Consider the following 23,483-nt stretch of genomic DNA (forward strand, 5'->3'; position numbering starts at 1 on the left):
AAAACTCCTTGATCAGGACTATTTTTTTAAGGAAACTCATTATATCACTGGGACAACCTCAAAGGAAAAGGAAGTAATAAAGCCACATACATTACATGCACTTCTTCTTTTCAACACATTGCAGTCTTTGTGTTTTAGGTGCATCTAATTTTGGTGCCACATTCAAATAGATATGGGCAAAAATGTCCAGTTATTTAGAATTAGAGTTAGACCAGTTCTGCCAATCTGTATTTTGAATTCACCCAAATCACTAAACTCCTTAAAAATAAAGAAAAGTGACAGAAATTACAAGAATAGTCAATATCAAGTCTAAATTCCTGCAATTAATGTTTTGCTGTATAAATAGGCTCTATGATGACAACAACAACAACAACAATAGTAATAATAATAATAAACATATATAAACAGACTGTACATTTAAATCAAGAGTTTCTGTCTTTTCATGATTTATTGTATTTGACCTGAAAATCCAGCAGAGGACATACACATTTCACCAAATATGGTGACAATGACCCACGTACACATACAAACTTACATTTTCCTCACATCTGCTCTTACGAGTGTGACACATCTTTATTACTGCTGTGTTGTAACATCAGATGAATCACCACCCTGCAAGTGTTTCCAGCCTCTGTCAGTGAGGCGCCATAAAAAGAATACACAAATATCAAGAATACTCTGGGAAGTATGGTTCAAGTCAGACTTCCCATTTCTTGCGGCTTCAGTACTGTAACATATCACCTCTTTCGGTAAAGAAACACACACACGCACACACAGAACAGGAAATACGAGCGTGGCAGTCGAGCAGAAGCAACATGTAAGCAGCAGTTTGAGCTCTGCCACTCGGCTCCTTTGATTGAAAACTGCTTGGAGGTCGTCTGAGAGGCATCCGGCGACGAGAAATCTTTGGAAGCAAAATCAGGTAAGAAGACGAAATATTCTGAGGGTACGCAAGTCCAGGATGTGATTCCTCTCATTGTTGAGTCTGTTTTTAGCTTGATTGTGTTTTCTGATTCATTTGATTTGACCTTCTGTTTGTAAAATGATGCAGAGTAAAAAAGATCAACATGAATGTGTGAGTTAAATTTAACATGGAAATGAGCCTTAGAGAAGTCATTTTCTCCATGCTGGTTAGTTATTTTACATGTTACATGTATCATTTTTCTATGAAATTTGCAATTCACATATGATTTCAACACAAACACTCACACCTGTTGAAATTAAATGTAAATGTTAAGACAACAGTTAACAAAAAGGCCACACTAAAAACTCAAAGTTGCACCTGTTGCATTTGAAATAGCTGCTAACCGTGAAATCCTGTTTTTTCTTTTTATTCTGTTTGCAGGAGACAACAAAAAGCTGTAATAATCATTCATGATCCACAAATAAAACAAAGCCTGACAGACAGACATCGAGGCGACGCCGGGCCGACGCTGAGTCGAGGTTGGTGCAGGCTTCCTGTTTTGTGGCGAAGCAGTTTTCAGTCTGCTGCTCGAGTGGTCTGACAGTGAGTTTAGGCTCAAGTTGTTTTGCAGCAAATGGAAGCAACTTCCTGTCTATTCCTGTGCAGAGAGAGAGAGGCCTTTGCCTCTGCCAGCCTTTTCTTCACACTCTTCACTCCAAACTGCATCAATATGTCTTGTACATCACTGATAATGTCACACATCAGCCATGGACGAATGACTGGACGGGCCCACAGGGCACAGACATGGGGTCCGAGGGGTCAGGGAGCCTGTGAACTGCAGAGTTAGAAATGACTGGAAACAGACAAACAGAGAGCACAAAGAGAAATTTTAAATGGACTGCATTTATAGTCCAAGAACACTGTGATGCATAGTCTGCAGGAGCCAGGGATCGAACCATCAACCTTCTGATTGGCGGTCGACTCAAAACAACCAGAGAAACCACAAAATGACTATACAGACAGACTAAAAGGATAAACAGATGCAAATTGACCACAGAGATGTAAACGACTGCAGAGACACAAAACAGCAACTAACAGACGCAAAACAATCACAAGGAGACACAAAGCGGTCACAGAATGAGGTGCAGAATGAGTACAGAGACACAAAACTACCACAGAGACTCATTTTGGCTCTGGGGGTCTTGCTGCTATGTAAGAGAGGTGGGGAGGCTTTTACTTGTCTGTGTCCAGGGGCCCATTGTCTCGTCATCCATCCATTACAGTAACAACACTAAAGAGATAACAACAGTGTGTGTCTATCAGCTGTGACTGCGACCTGCTGAAAGCCACACCAGCTTCACATTTCCTTTATTTTCAGCTCCAAGATGTTCGCCCTGCGTCCACATTAACACAGAGGCCCCCGGGCGGCGGAGCATGGAGCTGGTGTTGGTGCAGTATGACTACGAGTACACAGCGAAGGACGGTCGCCTCGTGTCCATCAAGTCCAATGAAAGCTACATCCTGGTGTCCAAGACGAACGAGCACTGGTGGCACGTCCGCAAAGACCGGCACACCAGGCCCTTCTACGTCCCTGCACAGTACGTGAAGGAGCTGCCTTCACTTACTGAACACTCTCCTGGTCCTGATGAGGTGGATCCACCTGAGCGTGTGACCAGCAGTAAGCCGGTGGATATGGTTGATATAACAGCAGCAGTGTCAGCTCAGGGTGGCTCCAGAGAGACATACCGGTTCTCCACTTTTGGCCTCTGGGAGGACATATCGGATGTAAAACCATGTAAGACTGTGAAGGGACAGACCCCCAGCAGCTCTGCACACACCCTGGATAACACAAAGACGCACAACTCAACAGGAGGGCTTTCATGTAACTCAGCCCCTGTGAAAAGTGATGGCATGGAGCTGTATTCCAAACCTCATCCTGTGCCAAAGGTCAGGAACAGACAACCGCGGCCCAAAAGCTGCCAAGAGGACCATCAAGCAGAACAGACTGTGACGCACAGTGAGGACATGGACTTCCCTCCGCCCCCTGACTTACCTGTGTATGACACCATACCTGAGCTAAACATCCCAGAACCTGACATGTTTTCTGAGCTGCCGGATCCCATTCCTCCAGACGGCTCGTCACCATCTGAGCTGCAGAATTTGAATCCGACGGCAGGAGCAGCTTCCTCTGCAGGTCCCGCTGAGCAGGTAAGGTCTGCACGCAGAGCGACTCCTTTCACTGCCTTCATTCATCTTTCTGTTCTGGTCTCACTCCAGCCGGAGGTCAAACTGTGTCATTGTGATTTGCAGACAGGAGAGGGCGCAGTTTAATCATGTAAAAAATTAAAGTTAGGCTCTACGTCTGCTATTTTACAGTGCCTAAGAAAGCTTTCATGTTTTATTTCACAAAATTAAACTAACTCATTATTTTTTGGCTTTTATGACGCTGTCAAGCAAAAAAGACCCTTTCGTGTCAAATTTTAAGGGATCACGTGATAAAAAGGTCAGGAACCGGCAGCCTTTGCTGATGTGCACAGTGTCAAGTGTGTTATTTAAAGTGTCCTTCATTCAGAACTTGAGTAAAAGATCAGAACTGTTATCAAGAATGTGCATAAATCATCAAAAATATAAGTTGTCATCAGAATCATAAGGATATATTGAGTCATAATCTATTATATTTCAGATTATCATCATTAATAACATGTAAGCAGTATTTTAATGTTGTGGTTGGTCAAAGTGGAGCTAATTTTCTCATTAATACATTCAAATTAATTCATATGTTAATCTGTAACGATGCACAATTTCCTAAAATCTAAATCTCAGAATAACTACAGCTGTCAGAATGTAGTGCAGGAAAAAGCATAAAATGGAAACAAGTACTCAAGTTGCAGAAGCACTGGTTTTACTGGAAGGATGATGAAATCCTGACTTTAACTGGGCTTTTCCCTAAATATAAAACCTTTGAGCAGAGCAAAGCCATTGTGTCAGAAAAGGCCACAGGCAGCAGCGACATCAGATTCAGTACATGAAGGTAAGAATGAGGTTAACAGCAGCTCACATGTTGTCCCTGAAGCACACACACAACACTAAAAAAAAAAGATCCATGATGCTAAAACACCTTCTTTAATGAGCACGACTTTATATTTCTTTACATGTAAAAGTACTGCACTCAGAATCCTGAGTAAGAACACATAAGTATTACTGGACAAATGTAGTAATATAAGAATATAAGTCTGGTTACAAATTCACATGTTTCAGTGGTTCTCAACTTAGGGCTCGGGCCCCTTGTAGCAGTCATGAGATAAATCTGAGGGGTCATGACATGGCTAATGAGGAAATAAGAAAGTTTCGAGGTAAAATGTGCCTCATAGATGACTTTTTGTAAGGAGTCACGAGCCAAACAGGTGATGATGCTGTGTGTTTATAAAAAATCGTGTTTTGTATTAAAAATCTTGAAAAGTAACCAGTAACTGTAGTTGTCAGAGTAAAAAAAAAAAAAACAATGTATCCTTCTGAAATGGAGTGGAGTACAAGACTCCGGTGACGTCACGTGAGGCAGCTTCGCGCCTCTGGGCCCACAAACTTTCATAGACTTTTTCTCAGCTGGAAATTGAAAGCTGTGGAGTTGAACTTTAAGCACAGTGCTCGAGTACATCTACTCGGTTACTTCCCAGCACAGATCGGAGCTGTCTGACTCGCAGAGGTCTGAGAGGCCGGATCACCTGCTGGTCTGGACCCTCTCCGCATTGAGGGTCCTGACTGAGACTACTGAGTTCACAGTATCTGCTCCAGCTCATCAGCATATGAATGGCCGGCCGCCCCCTCCGTGCCAGCTCGACGGGCGGAAAGAGGTGTTTCTTGAATACCTCAGTGAAAGCAGCTGATCCAGGCGCAGTTTTGGTCAGCGAAAGTTTCTGCGGGTGTGGAGTCCCTTTGAGCGGGTGTGTATGCTTCAAACTTCACCCAGCCTCTGACTGACTCTTGGTTAAGTTTGATGAAGAGCTGGTGTGGGATCAGACAGATCGGATCAGGGTTTCTTTGCAGGTCTTGCTGTGCGCACTGATGCAAGTCGGGATCAGGTAAGAAACAGGTCTTGTCAGCTGGGTGGCGCCTTCTGAGGAGAGGAAGGAGTTAAACCCGGTCCCTGCCAGCCACTCCCAAACCTCCTGCTGCTACCTGGTTTCCCAGCAGCGCGGACGATCCTGGGAATTACCGCAGGGAAACGCTGGAAAGCTGAGTGAACATATCTGATCCAGCCTGCTTTCGTGTTGGATGTAGTCTGTTGACACGAACGGCGCAAACTTTTGGCTCAGGTAAGTTTCACGGCGGCTGCTTTCGGTTTTGCACCTGTTGCAGGTTTCCAGGAAGCTCCAGGAGACTGTTTAACTGTGTGTGGCACCTTGACGCATGTAATGGCTACAGCCTCTTCCAGTATACCCAGTGATTGTGCGCACCACAGCACTGGAATTACCAGCACAGTTTGGCCCTGTAGTGGGAGGTTTGCATTACTTTAACACAATTCCATGCACTTAAACGAATTCCAGCATTTTAAACAATGTTTGTTATAATCTGTCTCTGGGTCTCCTCCATGAATGAGTCCCCACACTTGTAACAGGCCTGTGGACGTGCCAGGACCCCTCAAGTGCATTAATTCTCCCCCCACAATGGAGGGCCATCTCCATGGTGATGTGAGGGGGGTCTGGCCTGACTCCCAACAAGCAGGGCTTTAGAGGCTTCAGTGCCAGCCCTGCCATGCAGTTGGCGTGTGTGTGCGCATATGTAATGTGCAGAACTTGCAATTAGCTGAAATGTAGGTCGCTTAATACCGAGGGTGCAAGGCTGTTCTTTGGTCTCTGATGAGATGTTAAGTTTGGTAAGTGGATGACAAATCCAGCTGGGATTGGGAATCCGAAGTTTGGTTAGTTTTAACTTGCAGAAAGCTGCACTTCAGTGTGTATCCAGGCCTCTTTTAGTGCTTATGTGGAGCTTCCAAGTACATTGAACACAACACATCCAATGGATCTTCATGTCAGACAGTCACCAGAAGGTCCACTGTGACCCTGTCCTGACCTCTTGTGCCCATCACTTTGATCATTTGGCATCGAAAAGGGAACAGCCCGTTCTTCCATGTTTCGAGAGGAGCTATAAGCTCACCTCGCCTCTCTGAGTAATTCCTGCTGCTCACAATCAAATGCCAAAAAAAAAAAAAACTGCTCCAACAGGTCGTGTGAGTGTCTCTGTACATGCCTGCCTGACACACGAGCCCATCAAACGTATAAGAGCAGGTGCATGTGGCTTTCACTCTCAGGTGAGGAGGAGTCTCTTCTTCAGGATTCCTGGCTCCTATAGTTTAAACTGTTGGGAACAGTGATGCCTTTTACTATTCAACCAGAGAGTTTAAAGGAGATGCATTCTGTCTCAGGTTGGGCGAGCAGCTCAGAGGTTTGTGCACATTATATGTTCTGTATGCAGGATATGTGAGGTGATCGGGCTCCTCGTGTTACTGTCACATGTGGGATCTGAAGTCTGTCTGTTGCATATTAACATGATTTTTAACCCATTTTCTCAAGTAGCGATGATGAAGTGGCACACGTCTGTGCTTATTTGTAAAACAAGCAAAATATTAACACATTATTTTGTGTGAAAATGGAAAATATTGGGGAAAAAACGTCAGTGTAAACCAATATAACTGCTGGTAAAATGTTTCATTTTGTTAAATGTGATATGTTCTTTCCAGCTGCCATTTGTTTGGATTAGACAAACAGTCACAGCTTGGAAAATGGGTTAGAAATCTCTTTTATTTTCTCATTTGAAGAGCCAGTGAGGAACCTTCAGAGCACAAGGTCGTGATGTAAAACGAGCGTCTGGGCTTTTCAAAGAACGTTGGGTATTTATTTCTCAGGAAAACTGCTGTTTAGCCCCGTGACCTAGATGTGATGTTGTAATGTAAGGTCATGCATGAGAGGGCAGGGCGTAAGAGTATGTTTCAGAGATATGTCTATAAACACTTTGATTATTGGCTTCAGGATCGTTAAGCAGTGCTCCCAACACCCAACATGTACAGCAAAGCAAGACAGAGCAGAAAGTCTGCATTTTTCCAGATTTTTGATTTGTCTTTGAACTCCCCGAGTCTCAGAGACACTTCACGATGCTGAACTGCTGCAGAGATAATGCATCCAGAGGAAGGCTCAGATGGCCTTTGTCAAGAGTTGCATGAGACACATTCACAGTACGTGCTTGATTATAGTGATCCTGTCGTCCAGTAAAATCCCACCTTTAATACAAAAGTGCTTTGCTGCAGTTGTTAGTGCAGAGCAGAAGGTTCTCACAGCCAGAGGTGATGGCTGAAGTCCCAAATCTTTCGGTTTTCAGTCTGTCTGCAGGCCGGCTCTTGGTATCTACATGCACATGCGACTAAATGTCAAGGTGGCATCTTTGCAAAAGAGTGGGGTTTCCATTTATAGTTGCCTCAGAGAGCATTGCAGCAACTGCTGCTAAAACATTTCCCCTCCTACACAGAAAACACTTCACCTCCAGAATAAGAGTGGGAGAAGTCTGTCGTGAACAAGCATTATCAGCAGGTTTTGACTGTCGGCACGCAGACCCGGCCTGAAGTGCACAGATAAGGACAAACGCGATAAGCTGATGGAATCCACATTGGGCATTTTCGGAGTCATCCTGGATTCTGGTGTGATGTAAGACGGGGGTGGAGCCAGATTGATTCAATAGCTCAACTGTGCGCTTCGTGGCGTGATTTGGGCCCCAATTTGGTACTCCATTGTTTGACTGGATGAGCGCTAATGTGGTTAAGTAATCAGGCAGATTGCTGCTTCATGCGTTGCTGAGGGCAGAGGGTTGTCTGCTCTGTGCTGCAGGATTTCCACCCTGAATCAAGCTCAGAAACAGTCTTCAAGGCCCAAACGAAGACGTTGAAAATGAGCATTCTTGAATTTGCAGCTTCCATTTAAAACTAGCTAAAAACAGATTTTCACAGCAGATGTTTGAAGCATTGCAGCGTAATGTTTTCATGTTTTTTGTTCTTTTTTTAGAGGCACATTTGAATGGCAAACTCTTCTGTCCAGGCACTGAATGTCAAACGATCAGGATGTTCCAGGAAGCTTTGATTCACCGCAGCCATGAAACACACCGGAGCCTCAGTCGGCAGTTAAAGCTGCAGCAGAGTTACCCACAAGCCTCAAACCTAACCTGACGTTAGCCCTTGACCCAAAAGCCTCGACAGAGAGAGACAGAACTCACTCTGCCTACCGTCTGCAGACTGGCTGATGCTGCCCCATGCAGAAGGAAATGTTGATTGAACGGACTTCCTGTTTCTGGCATTCACCCAGCACTCATCAGAGCCGCCCGCCACAAGCTGCTCTCATATTATTGTGGGAAATTATTGCTTCCCTTTTTTGTCCCTATTGTTTGAGTGACAGGGTCGAATACTGTCCAGCTGCTGCACAAGCAGAAGAAAACTAAAAGGTGTGGACTCTTGGGGGAAAAAAGGCTGTTTCCATGCCAGCAGTTCCTTTTTTATCATATGGGCTCACAAGCAGGAAGTAGGTTGAAGAGACCTGCGAGGTTCGTGCTGCTCCCTCTGTCTAACCCCCTTCTCCGACTTGTTTTCATTGTCTCTTTCTGCTTTTGGCTCTCGGCTCACACAGACTGTTACCCTCTACCCCCCTATCCTGTGCGCAGGAATTTGTGCATGTGAACACACACACACACACACACACACACACACACACACACACATCTCACCCAGTCCCTTCCTGCTGCTATTGTAACCGAGCTCACAGTTCTCCTTTCTATCTGGGCTGCAACTGTCACAGCTGCTGCGAGAGGAGGATGTGTGCCTGAGGGTGTGTTCGTGAATGCGCGCTCGCCTCTCTCCCATCACAAGCTGATCAGACGCGGTCGCGGGCTTGAGCCACTTGAGTTCGGTGTCCATTTGCATACATGGCTCTTCTGAATAGAACGATGTAAACATGGTGGACATGTACTCCAGGGTTTGGTCAAGTCACCGGGCCAAGCAGGGCTTGACTCTGCCGGTGGTTCCTCAGGTAGGTGATCACACTGGCATCAAAGCAGCTTTTGCTGATAAGATTTCAGTGTCTGTGGTCAGCGTGCTTTATACTTGGATAACGGTTTTGCTTCCTGCTTCGTGTCAGACATGTCACCTCTTGCTTGTGTTTCTTTTCCTGTGCTGAGTTGAGTGGTGTAAACAGTGAAGTGACTGCTGTCGCTCTGAGAGAAACTCTGTGTTCATGGGTTTCGCTCTGAATTTAACTGTTTCTTTTCTTAACATCTGCTGTCGGAGTGTATTTGAGTCAGTTATGGGGAACACGAGAAACTCTTAAGATCACTGGTTAGACCAGAGAACAAGTGTCGTGACGTGTAATGACATACAGATGTACCCTATGAAGGTGCGTCAAAATGTAAGAGACAGACATGTTTTCTGCCGTGTGGGCAGTCTCTGCAGTTCAAGTTTACACTACAAAGATACAAAACAAGTGGTGGATTAGTACTCAGATCCTTTACTGAAGTACAAAAACAGCAATGCATTCATTTAGAACTACTACTTTTACAAGGAAAAGTACTGCATTCAATGATGTGTGAGGTGCATTCATGCACATTATTAGATTAACACTGATGCATCATGGAGCTGGTTTGAACTTCTTATATATTCCAGTGGTTCCCAGGCTAAGGCTCTGCTAACACTGCTGACTTGATGAATGAGGTAGTACAGAAGAAAAGATAAAGTTCTGCTCCAAAAACTCGCCAAACAGATTTAATCTTATCTGAGATATCCTGTTTCTGCCAGTAAAATCTTGAAAAACAACCAGTAAGGAGTGCAGTATTTCCCTCTGAAATGTAGCATAAAGCGGCATGAAATGAAAAATTGAATTGCTTGAGTAAATGTGGTCAGACTGACATATTTGCATGCTGTTATTCAGTAGCGTTCCCTTCAGAGTGCTTGTTTGTATGTATTTACAGCTTCCCTTTCGTCGCATGTAGGATGGGGCATTCCAGTGGAGCTATTTCAGAGATCGATGTTGCAGCTCTTTCATTTCCTCTGTCTGCCTCTCTGTGTTGTTTGCAATCAATCCGTTTCGGGGTCAGTTGTCTGGCTGTCCGCATGGATTGCCTCGCGGTTATATTGAGATCAATGATGAGGCAAAGTCAGTAAAGTGATAACACTGAATAGATAACACACACGTTTCATCATGAAATCAATACTGTGGACATGCTCTCCTCCCATTCTGAGAAGTTTCAGTCCTGTTAAGCACTTTTATTTTTGCCTCCTGAGCTCCTCAGCCTGTGGAAGAAGTATTCACATCCTTTACTGAAGTAAAGGTACAAATACTATGAAGTAAAAATGGAAAGCGGTTCCTTTGATGGTGTTGTGTTACACATATGATGTATATGTTATTGAATTAGTGTTACTAATGTACTTATGTGTCAGTAGCATTTTAGTGTTGTGGTCAGTTGGTGGTGCACATCTGTGTGCAAAAACACCTGTTTGGATCATTCCACAGGTAAACAGGTTGATTGGTAACAGGTGATAGTATCATGATTGGGCATGAAAGGGGCGTCCTGGAAAGGCTCACGAGCGAGGATGGAGCGAGGTTCACCACTTTGTGAACACATGATTGGATAAAGGACGTTACTACATGAGCTCAGGAACGCGTCTGTGGTAAACACGTGGTTTGCAAAGATTGCATTCTGTTGTTATTTATGTTTTACACAGCATCCAGACCTTTTTAGACTTTAGGTTGCAGATCACAGTGAAAACTCCTCTGCCTGCTGGCATCTGTGACATGTTTCCTCTTAGTGCAGCACATTTAGCACAGTGATGAACAGATGCAGCGCAGACACATACAGGTCTCAGGTCTTGGTAAATATAGACCATGAGGCTAGCTGAGAGACAAGAGGTAGTTAGAGTGTAGCCTGAGAGACTCAGCAGCCTCCGTCTCTTTGTGCCTGGTGATGGCGTTTGAAAGACCCTGCGGGGCGGCAGATCGCAGGACTCTGACGGTCAGGGAGAACGGCCTCAATGGAGCACAGGTGAGACAAGAGCAGGTTAAAGAAAGAGCACGTTGGTTTTATGCCGGCAGAGGTCACTTCAGGTGTAACTGTGCTGGTGCTGGTTTCATTGCGTCACAGTTTCAGAGCGCTGAGGACTGAGGCAGCCTTTCATCACATCTCCGTGTCCTTCTTTAAACAAATTAGTTGTGATGATGGGGCCCATTTGCATGTCACGTCCTGCCATGCAGTCACTCGAATCATGCTGGGTTCTGTTTTTGGAAGCGGCATGACGTGGAGGCTGCAACAGCTTCCCTCTAATGGAAGATGCACTTTGTATTTGAGCAGTGAAAAGATGAGAGTTTTTATCGATTGCAGACGGGCAAGATGAGTCCTGATGATGATGATGATGATGATGATGATGGTGGAGAAGTTTAACCTGGTTTTTAGTCTTCTCCTGTTGGCCTGTGGTCAGATGCTCTCATTGGTGTGGTAGTTTTATTTTTTTTTAATCTAGCCCTGTGGCTGTCTGAGCAAAACCCGCCACAGACCAGCGCACGCTCGTCTGCCTCGTCGGCGTGACTAACGCTTAGACTCTGGACACAGTTTTGACATAAGAGCATTTAACTCCCACCTGTGTGTGTATAGGTGTTATTGTGCTCAAGAAAATGAGACCAAAATTAGGTAATGTTCATTATTGTGGGAGCAGTACCTCTGCGGTGTGTGTGTGTGTGTGTGTGTGTGTGTGTGTGTGTGTGTGTGTGTGTGTGTGTGTGTGTGTGTGTGTGTGTGTGTGTGTGTGTGTGTGTGTGTGTGTGTGTGTGTTGTTTTTTTTAGGCTACTTCCTGTGCTCTGGTGCTCTATACGAGGCGGAAGGCTGACGTAGTAAGAGCTGTGCTAAGAGCAGTGGGCTGAAGGCTGGCACTTGACGCTGCTCGATGCGACTTTTATCTTGTGAAATACTGTTCTAAAGCTTGTTTTATGTCAAAAAATGTCTTATCTAATGTGTGCACACATGTTTCCTCCATTAACTTTAGTCCTTGTTCTGTAGAAGCACCTGTGCATATGTTTGAGTGCTTACATCTTCTTTTTTTGGCCTTTCACAGGTGGAGAATGAGAGTCTGCAGTCCGCCGTCTACGTTAATGTAGCACAACTTCGCCAAAGCATCTCCGAGTCGCACTCCTCGGCTCCTTCCTCCTACTCTCCTTCCTACCTTGACCAGGAGGGATGGGAGGTGCATGTTGACCAGGAGAGTGGACAGGAGTACTACTACCACCCCACCTCGGGGCGCACCACCTGGGACAACCCCTTTCTAGACTCCCCCACCGACCCTGAGCTGCTCCCCGCAGACGAGCCTTGTTCCCCCTCACCTCCTCTGTCTCCTGCCTTTTCTCCATCCACCGCCTCCCCTCCTCCTGTGTGGACCTCAGACTGGGAGCAGTTGGTGGATGAGAGCAGCGGTCGCCCCTACTTCTACAACCCGATGTCTGGGGAGACGTCCTGGGAGCCTCCAGAGCAGCTCAGCCCGTATCCCCCTCAGATGGAGCCTATGAGTGTGCACAGGTTTGACGAGGACGGGCCGGTAAGGACAGCCTGGATGCTCTACTTAGCCTCTCTCTTTCTCCTGTTTTAGCTTCACCCAGGGGAAAGCTGTAAATACAGTCTGCTTTTAATGGGATTAAATCTCCTGCACCTACATAGCAGACCAGACTCATTTTCATCAGGAAAGCTCACAGCACCAGTGCAGAATGTCCCAGACAGGGTTCCTTACTTTAAAAGAACACATGCATTTATCCTCATTTTGGATTTCATGAGAACTGAAGACAATCTTTGGGGGATTCAAGTGTTCAACTGCTTCATTTTATAAGAATGTGTCAAAGAAAACTTTCACACAAGCAGCAGCTGACCCCTTTTCTGCCCCATAATGGCTTTTTTGAGCCAGAGAACAACATTAATGGGCCAAGAAAGAATAATAATTTGAGGCCACGGAAATGCGGTGACTTATTTGTCAAAGTCATGGAAAAGTCACTGAGCTCTGTATCGGGGCCACAGAAGGAAATGATTCAGCTGACATTATTCAGTGAAATGTAGCAACATTTCAAAAGAAAAACTGAACTGAGGCAAAGACCAGTGTCAGAGTCAGACCTGTTAATTACTGCGGCGCTCCCCAGCCTGCAGGTCAGGACTCCCCAAGCCATGATTAAAGCCACAGTTTGACATCTTAGAAATGTCCTTATTTGATTTCTTGCCAAGACTTTGATGAGAAGATCAATACCGCTCTCATTACAGTTAAAAATGAAGCTTCAGCTAGCAGCCAGTTAGCTTAGCTCAGCATGAGGCCTGGAAACAGCTAGCCTGACCGTCAAAAAGATCACAAAATTCACCTAAACCTCCAGAAGACTCAACTGAATTTTGTACAGATTAAACAAACGATATCCATCGTGTTCATTAGTGAGCTTTAGAGGTGCGAGCAGGTAGATTTTATGAGCTTTGCAGAGCCAGAGCTGTTTCCTCATCACCCATCTGTGCTAAGCTAAGCTAAGCTAAGCTAAGCAGCCCCTGGCTTTAGCTTCCTCTTTACTGTTCAAACATGAGTGATATCAATCTTCTCATCTAACTCATCACAAGAAGGCAAATAAGTGCACTTCCTGAAATGTTGAACCGTCGAACGAGACAGAAAAGAAGACGACAAAGTTCCTTCATTAAATTCATTCATTTCTGCTGCTTTTTTGTGACATGCGAGAGAGTTTCCCCTCTTCTAAACTGTTAAGATCAAACAATCTGGAAAGAAAGCACTCTCTGGTTAAGGTGCTCACAGCTCGTAGACATATGCATCCCATTTCTTGGCTACAAAGGGCTAGACAGCTTAGGAACCAATGAATTGTTATATATTCTCCCCGTGTTTTCAATGTACGCTGTGTTTCCACCATGTTTGCATCCCCAGCCTCCTCTGCCTGAGGAGGACTACCCCCAAGAGGATTACCCAGCTGCAGATCAACCAGAGGCCTACGAGGACCTCCTCGCCACGGGCCCTCCCACCCTCCCTAAAGAGTACACCCTCAGTCATGTGAGCCGGACCGTCATCCCGAGGGCCAGCCTGGACCGCAGTACGCCGCCTGGTTGGAACCTCACTGTGGATCCCAACGGGACCTGGGTGTTCACCAGTGAACACTCTGCAGAGCAGGTACCTCTGAGTTAAGATCGCCTTCGTTTCAGCCTGCAAAACACTTGTTGGTGTATCTGGCATTTCAAAAACCACTGATTGCAAGCTGCTGTGTGCTTCAAACATAGATACTGACATTAAGAGATATTTCCAGCCTGGCTACCTCTGTGTTTGATTGCAGGAAGTATTTTTAGGGTCTTGTGACTGTTTTGATGTCAGTGTGACAGAATCAAAGAGTAGCGGGCTCTTTTAGTGTGTTTGAGATAAAAAGCCTGCACACTTTCAGTCTCCTGTCAGTGTTGCATTCAGTTGCATAAAAAATCAGAGAAGTACTTGCTATAGCTTGTTAGCATGCTACCATTTGCTCATTAGTTATGATGGGAATCATTAGTTTTGCAGGTAGGAAAGGGGGAACATGTCTGCCTGTAACGATGTATCCACACAGTCGTTGTTTCATGCAAAACCACAAATGTCAACCTGATAGTGGCGCTGCAGGATCACCGAAATCATTAGGGGGCATTGTCTGGGGACCATGAATGTCTCTACAAAACGTCATGGCAGTTCCTCTCTGCTTTCTGAGATATAGACCAAATGATCGACCATCAGGCCAACAGTTTTAGAAAGAAAAATTCAGAAGCAGCCCCCCTTAGTCCGGATGCTTGAAAAATGTGGGTGGAGGGGGTTTCAGACACTGTTGGAGCAACTGACAAACACATTGATGCATGCTGATCCTTTTACAACAGAGAATAATGCTAAACAATCACTCTGAGAGCAGAGAGGGACCAGTTTCTCCATCAGCGTTAGTATAACCTGGGTAAACCATGATGCAATGGGCACTGTGCAATTCTTCCTCTGTGTCACTTCCTTACTATCATTATGGGATTTTCTTTTAATATCAACGAGCCAACTGAAGCTGTGAAAATGCACTCAGCTTGTTACTTGGGAAGTGATTTTGAATGATCTTTGACTGAGCTGTGTTTGTTATGCAACAGTGGATCAAGTCTGTGGATGATCGAGGGCAGACCTACTACTACCTGAGAGACGGCTCCAAGTCTCAGTGGAACCTGCCTGAGGTAAAGATCCTTCACTACATGGGGATCAGTGAAGAACAGTTTATTCAAAATGTGCAGTAGATGGATATAAAGAAAAACAGCAGTAAATTGGACTAAAGTAAGTTGTGTTTTGGACCCTCCAGGCCCCCGTAGCTCCCGGCCAGTCCAGGTTGGAGAATGGTGTCGAGGCGGACAGTATGTCAGTCATCAAAAACTGGAGACACACCATGGGCCCAGGACAGCTCAGCTCAGCCCAGGACGACGGGGTACATCGCACACATTCTGACCTGCATTCACACGCTGTAGCACACGTCCAGGGTGTGTCCGCCGGCTTGAACGGCAGGCTTTACTCAGGCAGAGGCAGTGAAGGAGAGTCCCTGTCTAACAAGTGGCACTCCCAGGTTTTAAAACCCGTATTTAGCAAGGCAAATCGACAGCAGTGCACTCGTATTTACAGTCATTGCTTGAGGACAGAGCTGCAGAGGGAGGGAGAGGGAGGGCTGCAGCTGTAGGCAAACACCTGGGAGGTGCTGCATACAAATAAGAGTTTCTTCCTTCTCTGGAACTCAGCTGTTAGCAGCCAGGGGTTCAACACCTGCTCGAGGGCATGACGTTGCTAAATATGTCTTTGGTGTTTTATTGAATTTGGCACATATAAAGTATAAATACCATATGGCCAAATGTACGTGGACGCCTGATTTTTCCAAACATATGCGAGAGGTGAAAATCTAATTCTGAAACCTTGAACATTAATGTGCTGCCATAACAGCCTCCACTCGTCCGTGAAGACTTCGTAGCTGCAGGGATCTTGTTACAAAGCAGCTGCAAAAGCATCAACACTGACTTTGGGCAATAAGGCCTGGCTTGCAGTTGGTGTTCCTGTTGATCTCAATGGTGCTGGATGGAGTTGAGGTCGCGGTTTGTGCAGGCCAGTCGAGTTCGCTCACGGGGAAAACCTTTTGGTTAAGGACCTGGCTTTGTGTGGAAACATTAAAGGGACAAACACAAACTGTTGACAAAGTTAGAAACACACTGTTTTCTAAAATATGACCCTGTGCTGTAGAAGTGAGGTTTCGCTAAGTTAAGGAAAGCAGCTGTGTCAGAGAACAATGTGTTGTTGTCTCTGTGTGCCACTACAGCCATCACTACATTTATTACTGTATTCCTAAAATCTCCTTCTGCTGGTCTTCCATGTTGTTCAGAGGTTCGTCCCAACTCACCGGAGGAACACGTCGGACTACAGCAGCGACAGCTCCAGTACAGGAAACTCACCGGAGACGCAGCATAACGTGAGTTTAACTGGTCTCCAGTCTGCTGATGTTACGGTTCAGCTAGTTCTCCGTCAAGCGCTGTGACCTGATGGTGCTCTGTGTCTCTCCCTCAAGGCTTTTGGGTTCAGACCCTGGAGAAACCCCTATTATCTGACCTCGAGGTGGCTGCGCTATAATGTGGGTTTTTAGTTTGAGTGCTCACCTGAGCTCGATGCATAGATAGCAGCGTCTATCTATGATGGGCGGAAGGTGTGACGTTAGATCACTCAAGGAGCGTTTGCTGCACTCGATCAGACATTTTTCATTCCCTGCATCGAATTTCATCTTCATTTTAATCCTCCGTCCTCATTTAGTGGTGAGTTTCCGCTGCTGGGATGCATGTTATGACCAAACTGGCTACTGTGTATATTCCCACTCTCATGCATACACACAAAGATGAAATGATGCACAGCAAGTCAAAGGTCAGCTTCACTGTATTCAACAGCATAACTCAGGAACAGAAGGGCACATTGTGACCGTATCTCACATGTGCTCAGATACTGAATTGGTGACACTAATCTCAGACGTCCACCTTGAAACTGTGCTGTTGAACATTTGTGTGAAGCATCCATGTTTTACAGTTTGCAGCTTCTCTGCAGCGACATCTATATTTGAAGCATTGTCGTCCTCCACAAGCTGATTGGTTCTGATGATATTGATCTTCAGGTGATTGTTGTTGCACCGTGTGATGAAGCTCTCTATCAGTCCTCTTGTCTGAGTGAAAACAGCTTGTTTCTCACCGGACTAACTTCAGTTTCACCCAAAAATACACTTAATATCTTTAGATTCCTTAGTCTTCGCTGCGTATATTATGTGAGTCTGAACAAACATGGATGTAAACTGCAGCTTGACTGAAAGGCAAACAAGCATGAGGCGGTAATTCCAGTTGACCTATAAATGTACAGTGAACATCCAAAAATAGCAGCTACAACGATGGAAAAAAATAATTATATACAGCCACACAGTTCCACAGCATGCTGCTTCACAACAGTCATGATAGTTGTTATTGCTAAATGACTGTTTTACACCTCCGTCAAAAAGGTGATCTTTACTCTCCGGCAGCGTTTTGGTTCAGTTGCAGCCCGGGAAGGTGCATCTCCACAGTCAATGAGATAAAAACAGCTGGCTGCGGTTCAAATTCAGCCGCAGAGTCACTGACAAAATGCCAACCACAGAAACACTAAAAAATATGTGCATGGAAGCAGAAGGCTGGTGATATTCTGCGTTTTTATTCTCATCAACAGATCTCACAAAAACACCATCAGTCGGTCCTTAATCCTCTGCGCCGTAAAACATGAGATGAATACTCAGCAGTTAGCCAAATTTGTAGCTAAAAATAGTCCTCAGTAAATAAGATAAGATATGACTTTATTACTCCACCACCGGGGAGATAAGGGTGTTACAGACAGCAGCAACAGTAGCAGGAATAAAAAAGGGAGACATAAAAGAGAATAAAATGTAAGAAATAAAATTTAACTACATATATGTACATTCTAAACAAAAAGGAGTATACAGAATAATAATGCTAATGATGCTAATGCTAACATATTGTTGGTTTTGATGTTTTTGTTGTTGACAATAAGGAAATTAAATTAAATTAAAATCCGCGCACATGTTTTAATGGAGGCGAATGCTGCTGGACACGACTGCATGCATGGCTTCATTGATGACGTCTGTGTCCAGCATTGTGCAATTGTGCATCCCTCATATCATCACACGATTTGACTTCCTGATGATTCCACGAAGAATTAAACCGCTTTGATCGATTTTCAGGTGCAGAACTTGGAGAAAGCCGGAATTCTCAACAAAACAAAAGTGTCCGAGAACGGCAAGAAAGTGAGGTAAGCCGGAGCCTCGCTTTGAGCTTTTATTTGCAGCTCTGACGCTCTCGACTTTCAGTTTTTCAGTTTGGGTGGAGTTTGGAGTCATGTGTCATCTCCCCCAAAGCTCTCCGTCGCTTTGTTCTGTGGTGGTGACCGTTCTCCCCCCCTTTCAGGAAAAACTGGACCCAGACGTGGACGGTTCTCCTCGGAGGAGTGCTGACGTTCCACAAAGACCCAAAGTCAGCAGTGACGGGGGCCTCGGTACGATATGAGTATGAACGATGGAAGGGCCGGCGTCTAACATTTTCAATGCAGTCATGGAATATTTTCATAGTGTGGTATTAGTACCTTTACTTAAATGGTATTTTCAATGCATTGCTTGTAATTGAGTGTTTTCACAGTGAGGTATTAGTACTTAAGTAGCATTTTCAGTGCAGTACTTGTACTTGTAATTGAGTGTTTTCACAGTAAGGTAGCAGTACTTTCCCCTCAGTAAAGCATCTGAATACTGCACTGTTGTTTGTACGTGAGGGCCCTCAGCCGAGCTCTCCTCCTGCGTGAATAAGGAGCGCTGACACCTGAATGCAGCGCTCCTGCTCGTGTTGCATTCTGTACATTTCTCAGTGCTGTGACTGCGTGAGAAGCTCCAGACTGGGTGAACCACCGCTCGCCCTGATAGCCTCAATAAATTGTCTGAACCGTATTACTTCAATGTCATGTTGCATTCCTCGTGAAGGGAACCAAAGGTGAAGCAGCAGCGCGATGCAGGCTGCTGGGCCACCTTCATGAGGAGTGACGGCCCTCAGGGGCCCCTCAGGTCGAAAGCTGACAGTCGCGGCTTTTGTTTGGCGCAGCTCGCTCCGTGGAATGCGGCGCCGTCAGTTTCGTAAACGGCTGTCTGTTTTTTTTCCCTCCACACAGAATAAGACCAATCAGATTGTCCCGGAGGTCACGGTGGACCTGCGGGGAGCGACGATTGGCTGGGCCTCGAAGGACAAATCCAGCAAGAAGAATGTTTTAGAGGTTTGTCGAATCGTAATACAATGTGTGCCGTTCAGTGCGTGTTGTTATCTTAAGCAAATACCACATGTGCTTATTTATTTATTTTTAGCCGTGTTATCTCCACGTCAGAACGATGTGTGACTCAGTCAGGACATTTCTGCGTCACGACTCAAATGTATTCATGTCCAATGTTAAGATAAATGTTGTGAGTTAATGAGCAGAGGGAAATCATTGGGGAATGATCTAAATGTGACTTTGTGATGAATTATTGTTTCCCGAAATAAGTCTGATGAGTTTTGCTTCATTATCGCTCCTCCAGTTAAAAGGCAAGAACGGTGTGGAGTTTCTGATCCAGTACGACACAGAAAGCATCATCAGCGACTGGCACAAAGTCTTAATGGACACCATACGACAGCTGGTAAGCCCCTTCATCGGCCGTAATTCTGCAAATTATCCACAATAAAGTGCAAACAAGCAGCTTAATCAAGAAATCTGTTTCTGTCATTGTCTTGAATCCATCAAACCTGACTTAAAGGAGTTGCTGACATTTTATGAAACACACTTATTTCCATACAATAAAATTGCACCTCAATCAAAAATAATTCAATTCTAGTTATTCTAGTTCTTGTTAGTTAATTCTAGGAAATAGATTTTAAAAGTTGATTTTTATTGGGCACTGGTAGATTGAGTCATTTTAGGACAAATTCACTCTGAAGGCAGCGTGTGTTGATTTGTACTGATTGAACACTGTTTAATTCAGGTTTAGCTAACTGTGTCAACATGATGCAGCTTGATTTATGCACTTTGTATGTCCGTGCATCAGGAGTACCAGGACCATCATTCAGACGAGGATGACGCGGATGTCTATGAGAAGATCCCGGATGCGGCACGCGATGACAAGTTTGGAGGCGGCGTGGACAAGCGACGGTGTAAGCTGCACAGATGATGAAATCATGTTGACCCAGTGACAGTGAGATGCATCAGGCTCAAACCGTCTTAAATGTCTGTGATGGCGCTTTTTCCAGCCTCCAGGCCGAGTGTCACGCACTCGTCCAGCTCTGCAGGAGACGCAGACCAGAAGAGGGTTCGAACCAAGCTGATGAAGTTCCTCATGAAGCGCCCCACGCTGCAGTCGGTCAAAGAGAAAGGCTACATCCGAGGTAGTTTGAGACATGTGATGAGAGAAAGTCAACCCAGAGGGGCCTGAAATTCTGTAGATTCACTCGAGACTCTGAACACTCGCTTATTTAAACACACTTCACAGGTTTTGGTACCTTTGACAGGATGATAATACTGCTGATAAAACGACTACGACCGTTACTGCTGTAATAATAATGTTGTTCTTCGCTGCAGACAATGTGTTTGGTTGCCATCTGGCCACCCTTTGTGCACAAGAGAGCACCACAGTCCCACGTTTTGTGGAGAAATGCATCAAAGCAGTGGAAAAGAGAGGTAATCCAGCGCATCTGAAGGTTTGAAGGCTGTTTGTTGTGTAGTACAGGCGTCGACTGACTGATGCTGATGTGCTGATTTCCAGGCTTAGACATCGATGGACTCTACAGGGTGAGCGGGAACCTCGCTGTCATTCAGAAACTACGCTTCAAGGCCGATCACGGTAAAGTTTACATGTGTATTGAACTGCTTACAGGGGAAGCAGAGGGTTCAGAGTGCGTGGAGGGATTGGCTCTCACTGTGGACCACAGCGCCCCCTGCTGGGCTTTAACAGACTGTGCACACTTTGTGTTCACACAGAGGAACTGGACCTGGAGGACGGTCAGTGGGAGGATGTTCATGTCATCACCGGAGCGCTGAAGCTGTTTTTCCGCGAGCTTCCCGAGCCGCTTTTCCCATACAGCCACTTTAATAAGTTCATCGCAGCCATCAGTAAGCAGATTTCTGAATCCATACGTCTCACCTGGACAAACCTCTGCGTATTTGGTCTAAACACAGCAAATATTTAAATTAGTGTTAATGGTGCAGTTGGTGGTTGGTAGATGGTGATTAGAGTTAGAAGCGATTCATAATTTGTCTCCTGTTTTTCCAGGAATTCCTGATTACAACACAAAGCTGTCTTGTATTTATGAGCTGGTCAAATCGCTTCCTCCTTCAAATCATGATACCATGAAACTCCTTTTTGGGCATTTACGCAGGTATGTTTAATTTTTTAAAGACATTTGTTTATTTTATCCTGTTTCCATCAAACCGTGTCAGAACTTATAACAGATGCGTAAAAGGGAAACTATGACTCGTCACAGAATCGTCCATGTTCTCTCTGACAGGGTCATTAAGTACGGGGAGGACAATCGCATGACGGTGCAGAATGTGGCAATCGTGTTCGGCCCGACTCTGCTTCGGCCAGAGATGGAGTCGGCCAACATCACCATGCACATGGTCTTCCAGAACCAGATCGTGGAGTTCATCCTGAATGAATATGAGCGTATCTTCTACTCCAGCTAAAGCAGTCTCAAGCCTCCGGCGCAGACCTGGGCAAACGTCTGAATGTGCTCAAGTTATTTCAAGTGCTAGTTTTACCTTCGCGTGCACATAAACAGCTTCGGTGCTGTAAAATAAGTTAAAGGGCTCTTCTTTGCTCAGAATACTTGAGGTTTAACCGTGTAAAAAAAAGTTAGATAAAGGGATCTTCAGATGGTCTTTGCTGAGAATATTTGAAGCATGTTTAACTATCGTTTTGTCCAGATTTATCCCGTAGGAGGCTGACACTGTCACAAGTATCTAGCAGTATTGTTGGACTGGGAGTCGAGCCTCACAGGTGTAAACAGGTGTGGTTTGCTTTCCCGTCTCAGAGCTACTGAGCTTGTTGCTTGGGTGGAAGGAGGACTGTATCAGATTGCTCTTGACTCTAGCTGTCTTAATCTCACAAGTCACTTTCTGGAGATTTTAATGGTTTATTTTTTGTTTAAATCGCAGCGGTAACAGAACTCAACTCAACCTTGGACGGAAGCATTAATGCTGTCTTTAAGAAATGATCAATGACTGCTTCTATCTTTATTTTAGAAAGTTTTAATGACATTTAAATATTGTTTTGAATTTGAAGTTACAGTATATCATATATGGAATTAACTGAGATTGTATTCTAATATTGTGGTTTTGTTTCTGTCTTATTTTTACCTATGAATTTTATTGTAATATAGAAATGTATAAAAAGAAATATTAATACCAACATCCTGCTGTGAAGTAGATACTTGTGCAACCTATAGATTATTTTCCACTGAATTGCAAAATGCCATTCTTCAATCATGCTGTATTTGACGAAACTGTATAATAACACCATAGAAATATAAACTAGAGAAACATTTTTTGACATTTGGAAGTAAAATCGGTCTGACCGTGAACCGTAAAAGTGGATTCTAGACGAGATTCGTGATCTGTAAATAGAAATAGATGGCATATTTATGCTGAAGGTTGTCGAAAATGCACAAGTTATCCAATAATAAAAATAACTTTGTAAAAAAAAAAAAAAAAGAAGAGCTGTTTATTTATTTCTGTCAAAGGGTCCATGAAAATGTGTCTTTAAATCAGAGAAAAACAGAACTGTCTGGTGTCATTTTGAAAGTGAAAGATGGTTTAATCAGATATTATAAAGTTCAGTTCAGTAGAGAAGCATGATCAGCAAAATGTACCTGAATTACTACAAGCAAAAATACTTCTTATGTACTTTGTTCCATATGTTATTCAATTGTTTCTACCTTTACTGGTGCCTTTATATGCAAGCAGCCTTTAATGTTGCAGCAGTCAAGGTGGAGCTATTTTTAAATAGTTTGAATACTGTTGCATAGTACATTTTCATGTTGTCGAGGTATTAAGTATCATAAAACAATAATGTATTTACAATTACTTACAGTCTACTAGCCTGTTTAATATTGCACCTTATTTGAATATAGTCCGATCTTGTATTGTACTACATTTATATTTGATGGAAGGTAAGTAAGAACTGTATAGCGTCCATTGTAACTACATACATTGAATAAAGTACTGCACTTTGGAGGAACTTATACGTGCGTAGTAAGGTTAAAATTTTAGTTCATTTGTCATGCATGATCAGGGTTCAAAAACTTTAAGAGCCTCCAAAAGTACAATATTTTAGAAAATGCACTGTTGGTAATTCATAAACTTCAGTTCCATTTTTAAGTTGTTTTTTTTTTATTTGGATAATTTTTAAAAAACTTTTATTTACACCTATT

General features: G+C 44.3%; 1 protein-coding gene across 1 annotated transcript; it reads left to right on the plus strand.

Moving 5' to 3' along the window:
• Window positions 1-802: 802 nt before the first annotated feature.
• arhgap27 (Rho GTPase activating protein 27) lies at window positions 803-22,755 on the plus strand. Its single transcript, XM_070990366.1, has 19 exons — window positions 803-922; window positions 1,346-1,443; window positions 2,283-3,112; window positions 12,037-12,513; window positions 13,876-14,115; window positions 15,087-15,167; window positions 15,290-15,412; window positions 16,349-16,435; window positions 18,230-18,297; window positions 18,453-18,540; window positions 19,201-19,302; window positions 19,601-19,699; window positions 20,105-20,210; window positions 20,307-20,441; window positions 20,635-20,733; window positions 20,819-20,896; window positions 21,034-21,165; window positions 21,326-21,431; window positions 21,561-22,755. Exons 3-19 carry the CDS (start codon window positions 2,339-2,341, stop codon window positions 21,736-21,738), a joined length of 2,973 nt encoding a protein of 990 aa, XP_070846467.1. The 5' UTR covers window positions 803-922; window positions 1,346-1,443; window positions 2,283-2,338; the 3' UTR covers window positions 21,739-22,755.
• The last annotated feature ends 728 nt before the right edge of the window (window positions 22,756-23,483 follow it).

This window comes from Chaetodon trifascialis, chromosome 21 (assembly GCF_039877785.1).
Source record: "Chaetodon trifascialis isolate fChaTrf1 chromosome 21, fChaTrf1.hap1, whole genome shotgun sequence".
Classification (NCBI taxonomy): Eukaryota; Metazoa; Chordata; class Actinopteri; order Chaetodontiformes; family Chaetodontidae; genus Chaetodon; species Chaetodon trifascialis.

Coding starts and splice junctions, on each gene's coding strand:
- arhgap27 (XM_070990366.1), top strand. CDS start 2,339: ATGGAGCTGGTGTTGGTGCAGTATGACTACGAGTACACAGCGAAGGAC. Junction 19,303..19,600: donor GCAAGAAGAATGTTTTAGAG/GTTTGTCGAATC, acceptor TCGCTCCTCCAG/TTAAAAGGCAAGAACGGTGT. Junction 19,700..20,104: donor TGGACACCATACGACAGCTG/GTAAGCCCCTTC, acceptor TCCGTGCATCAG/GAGTACCAGGACCATCATTC.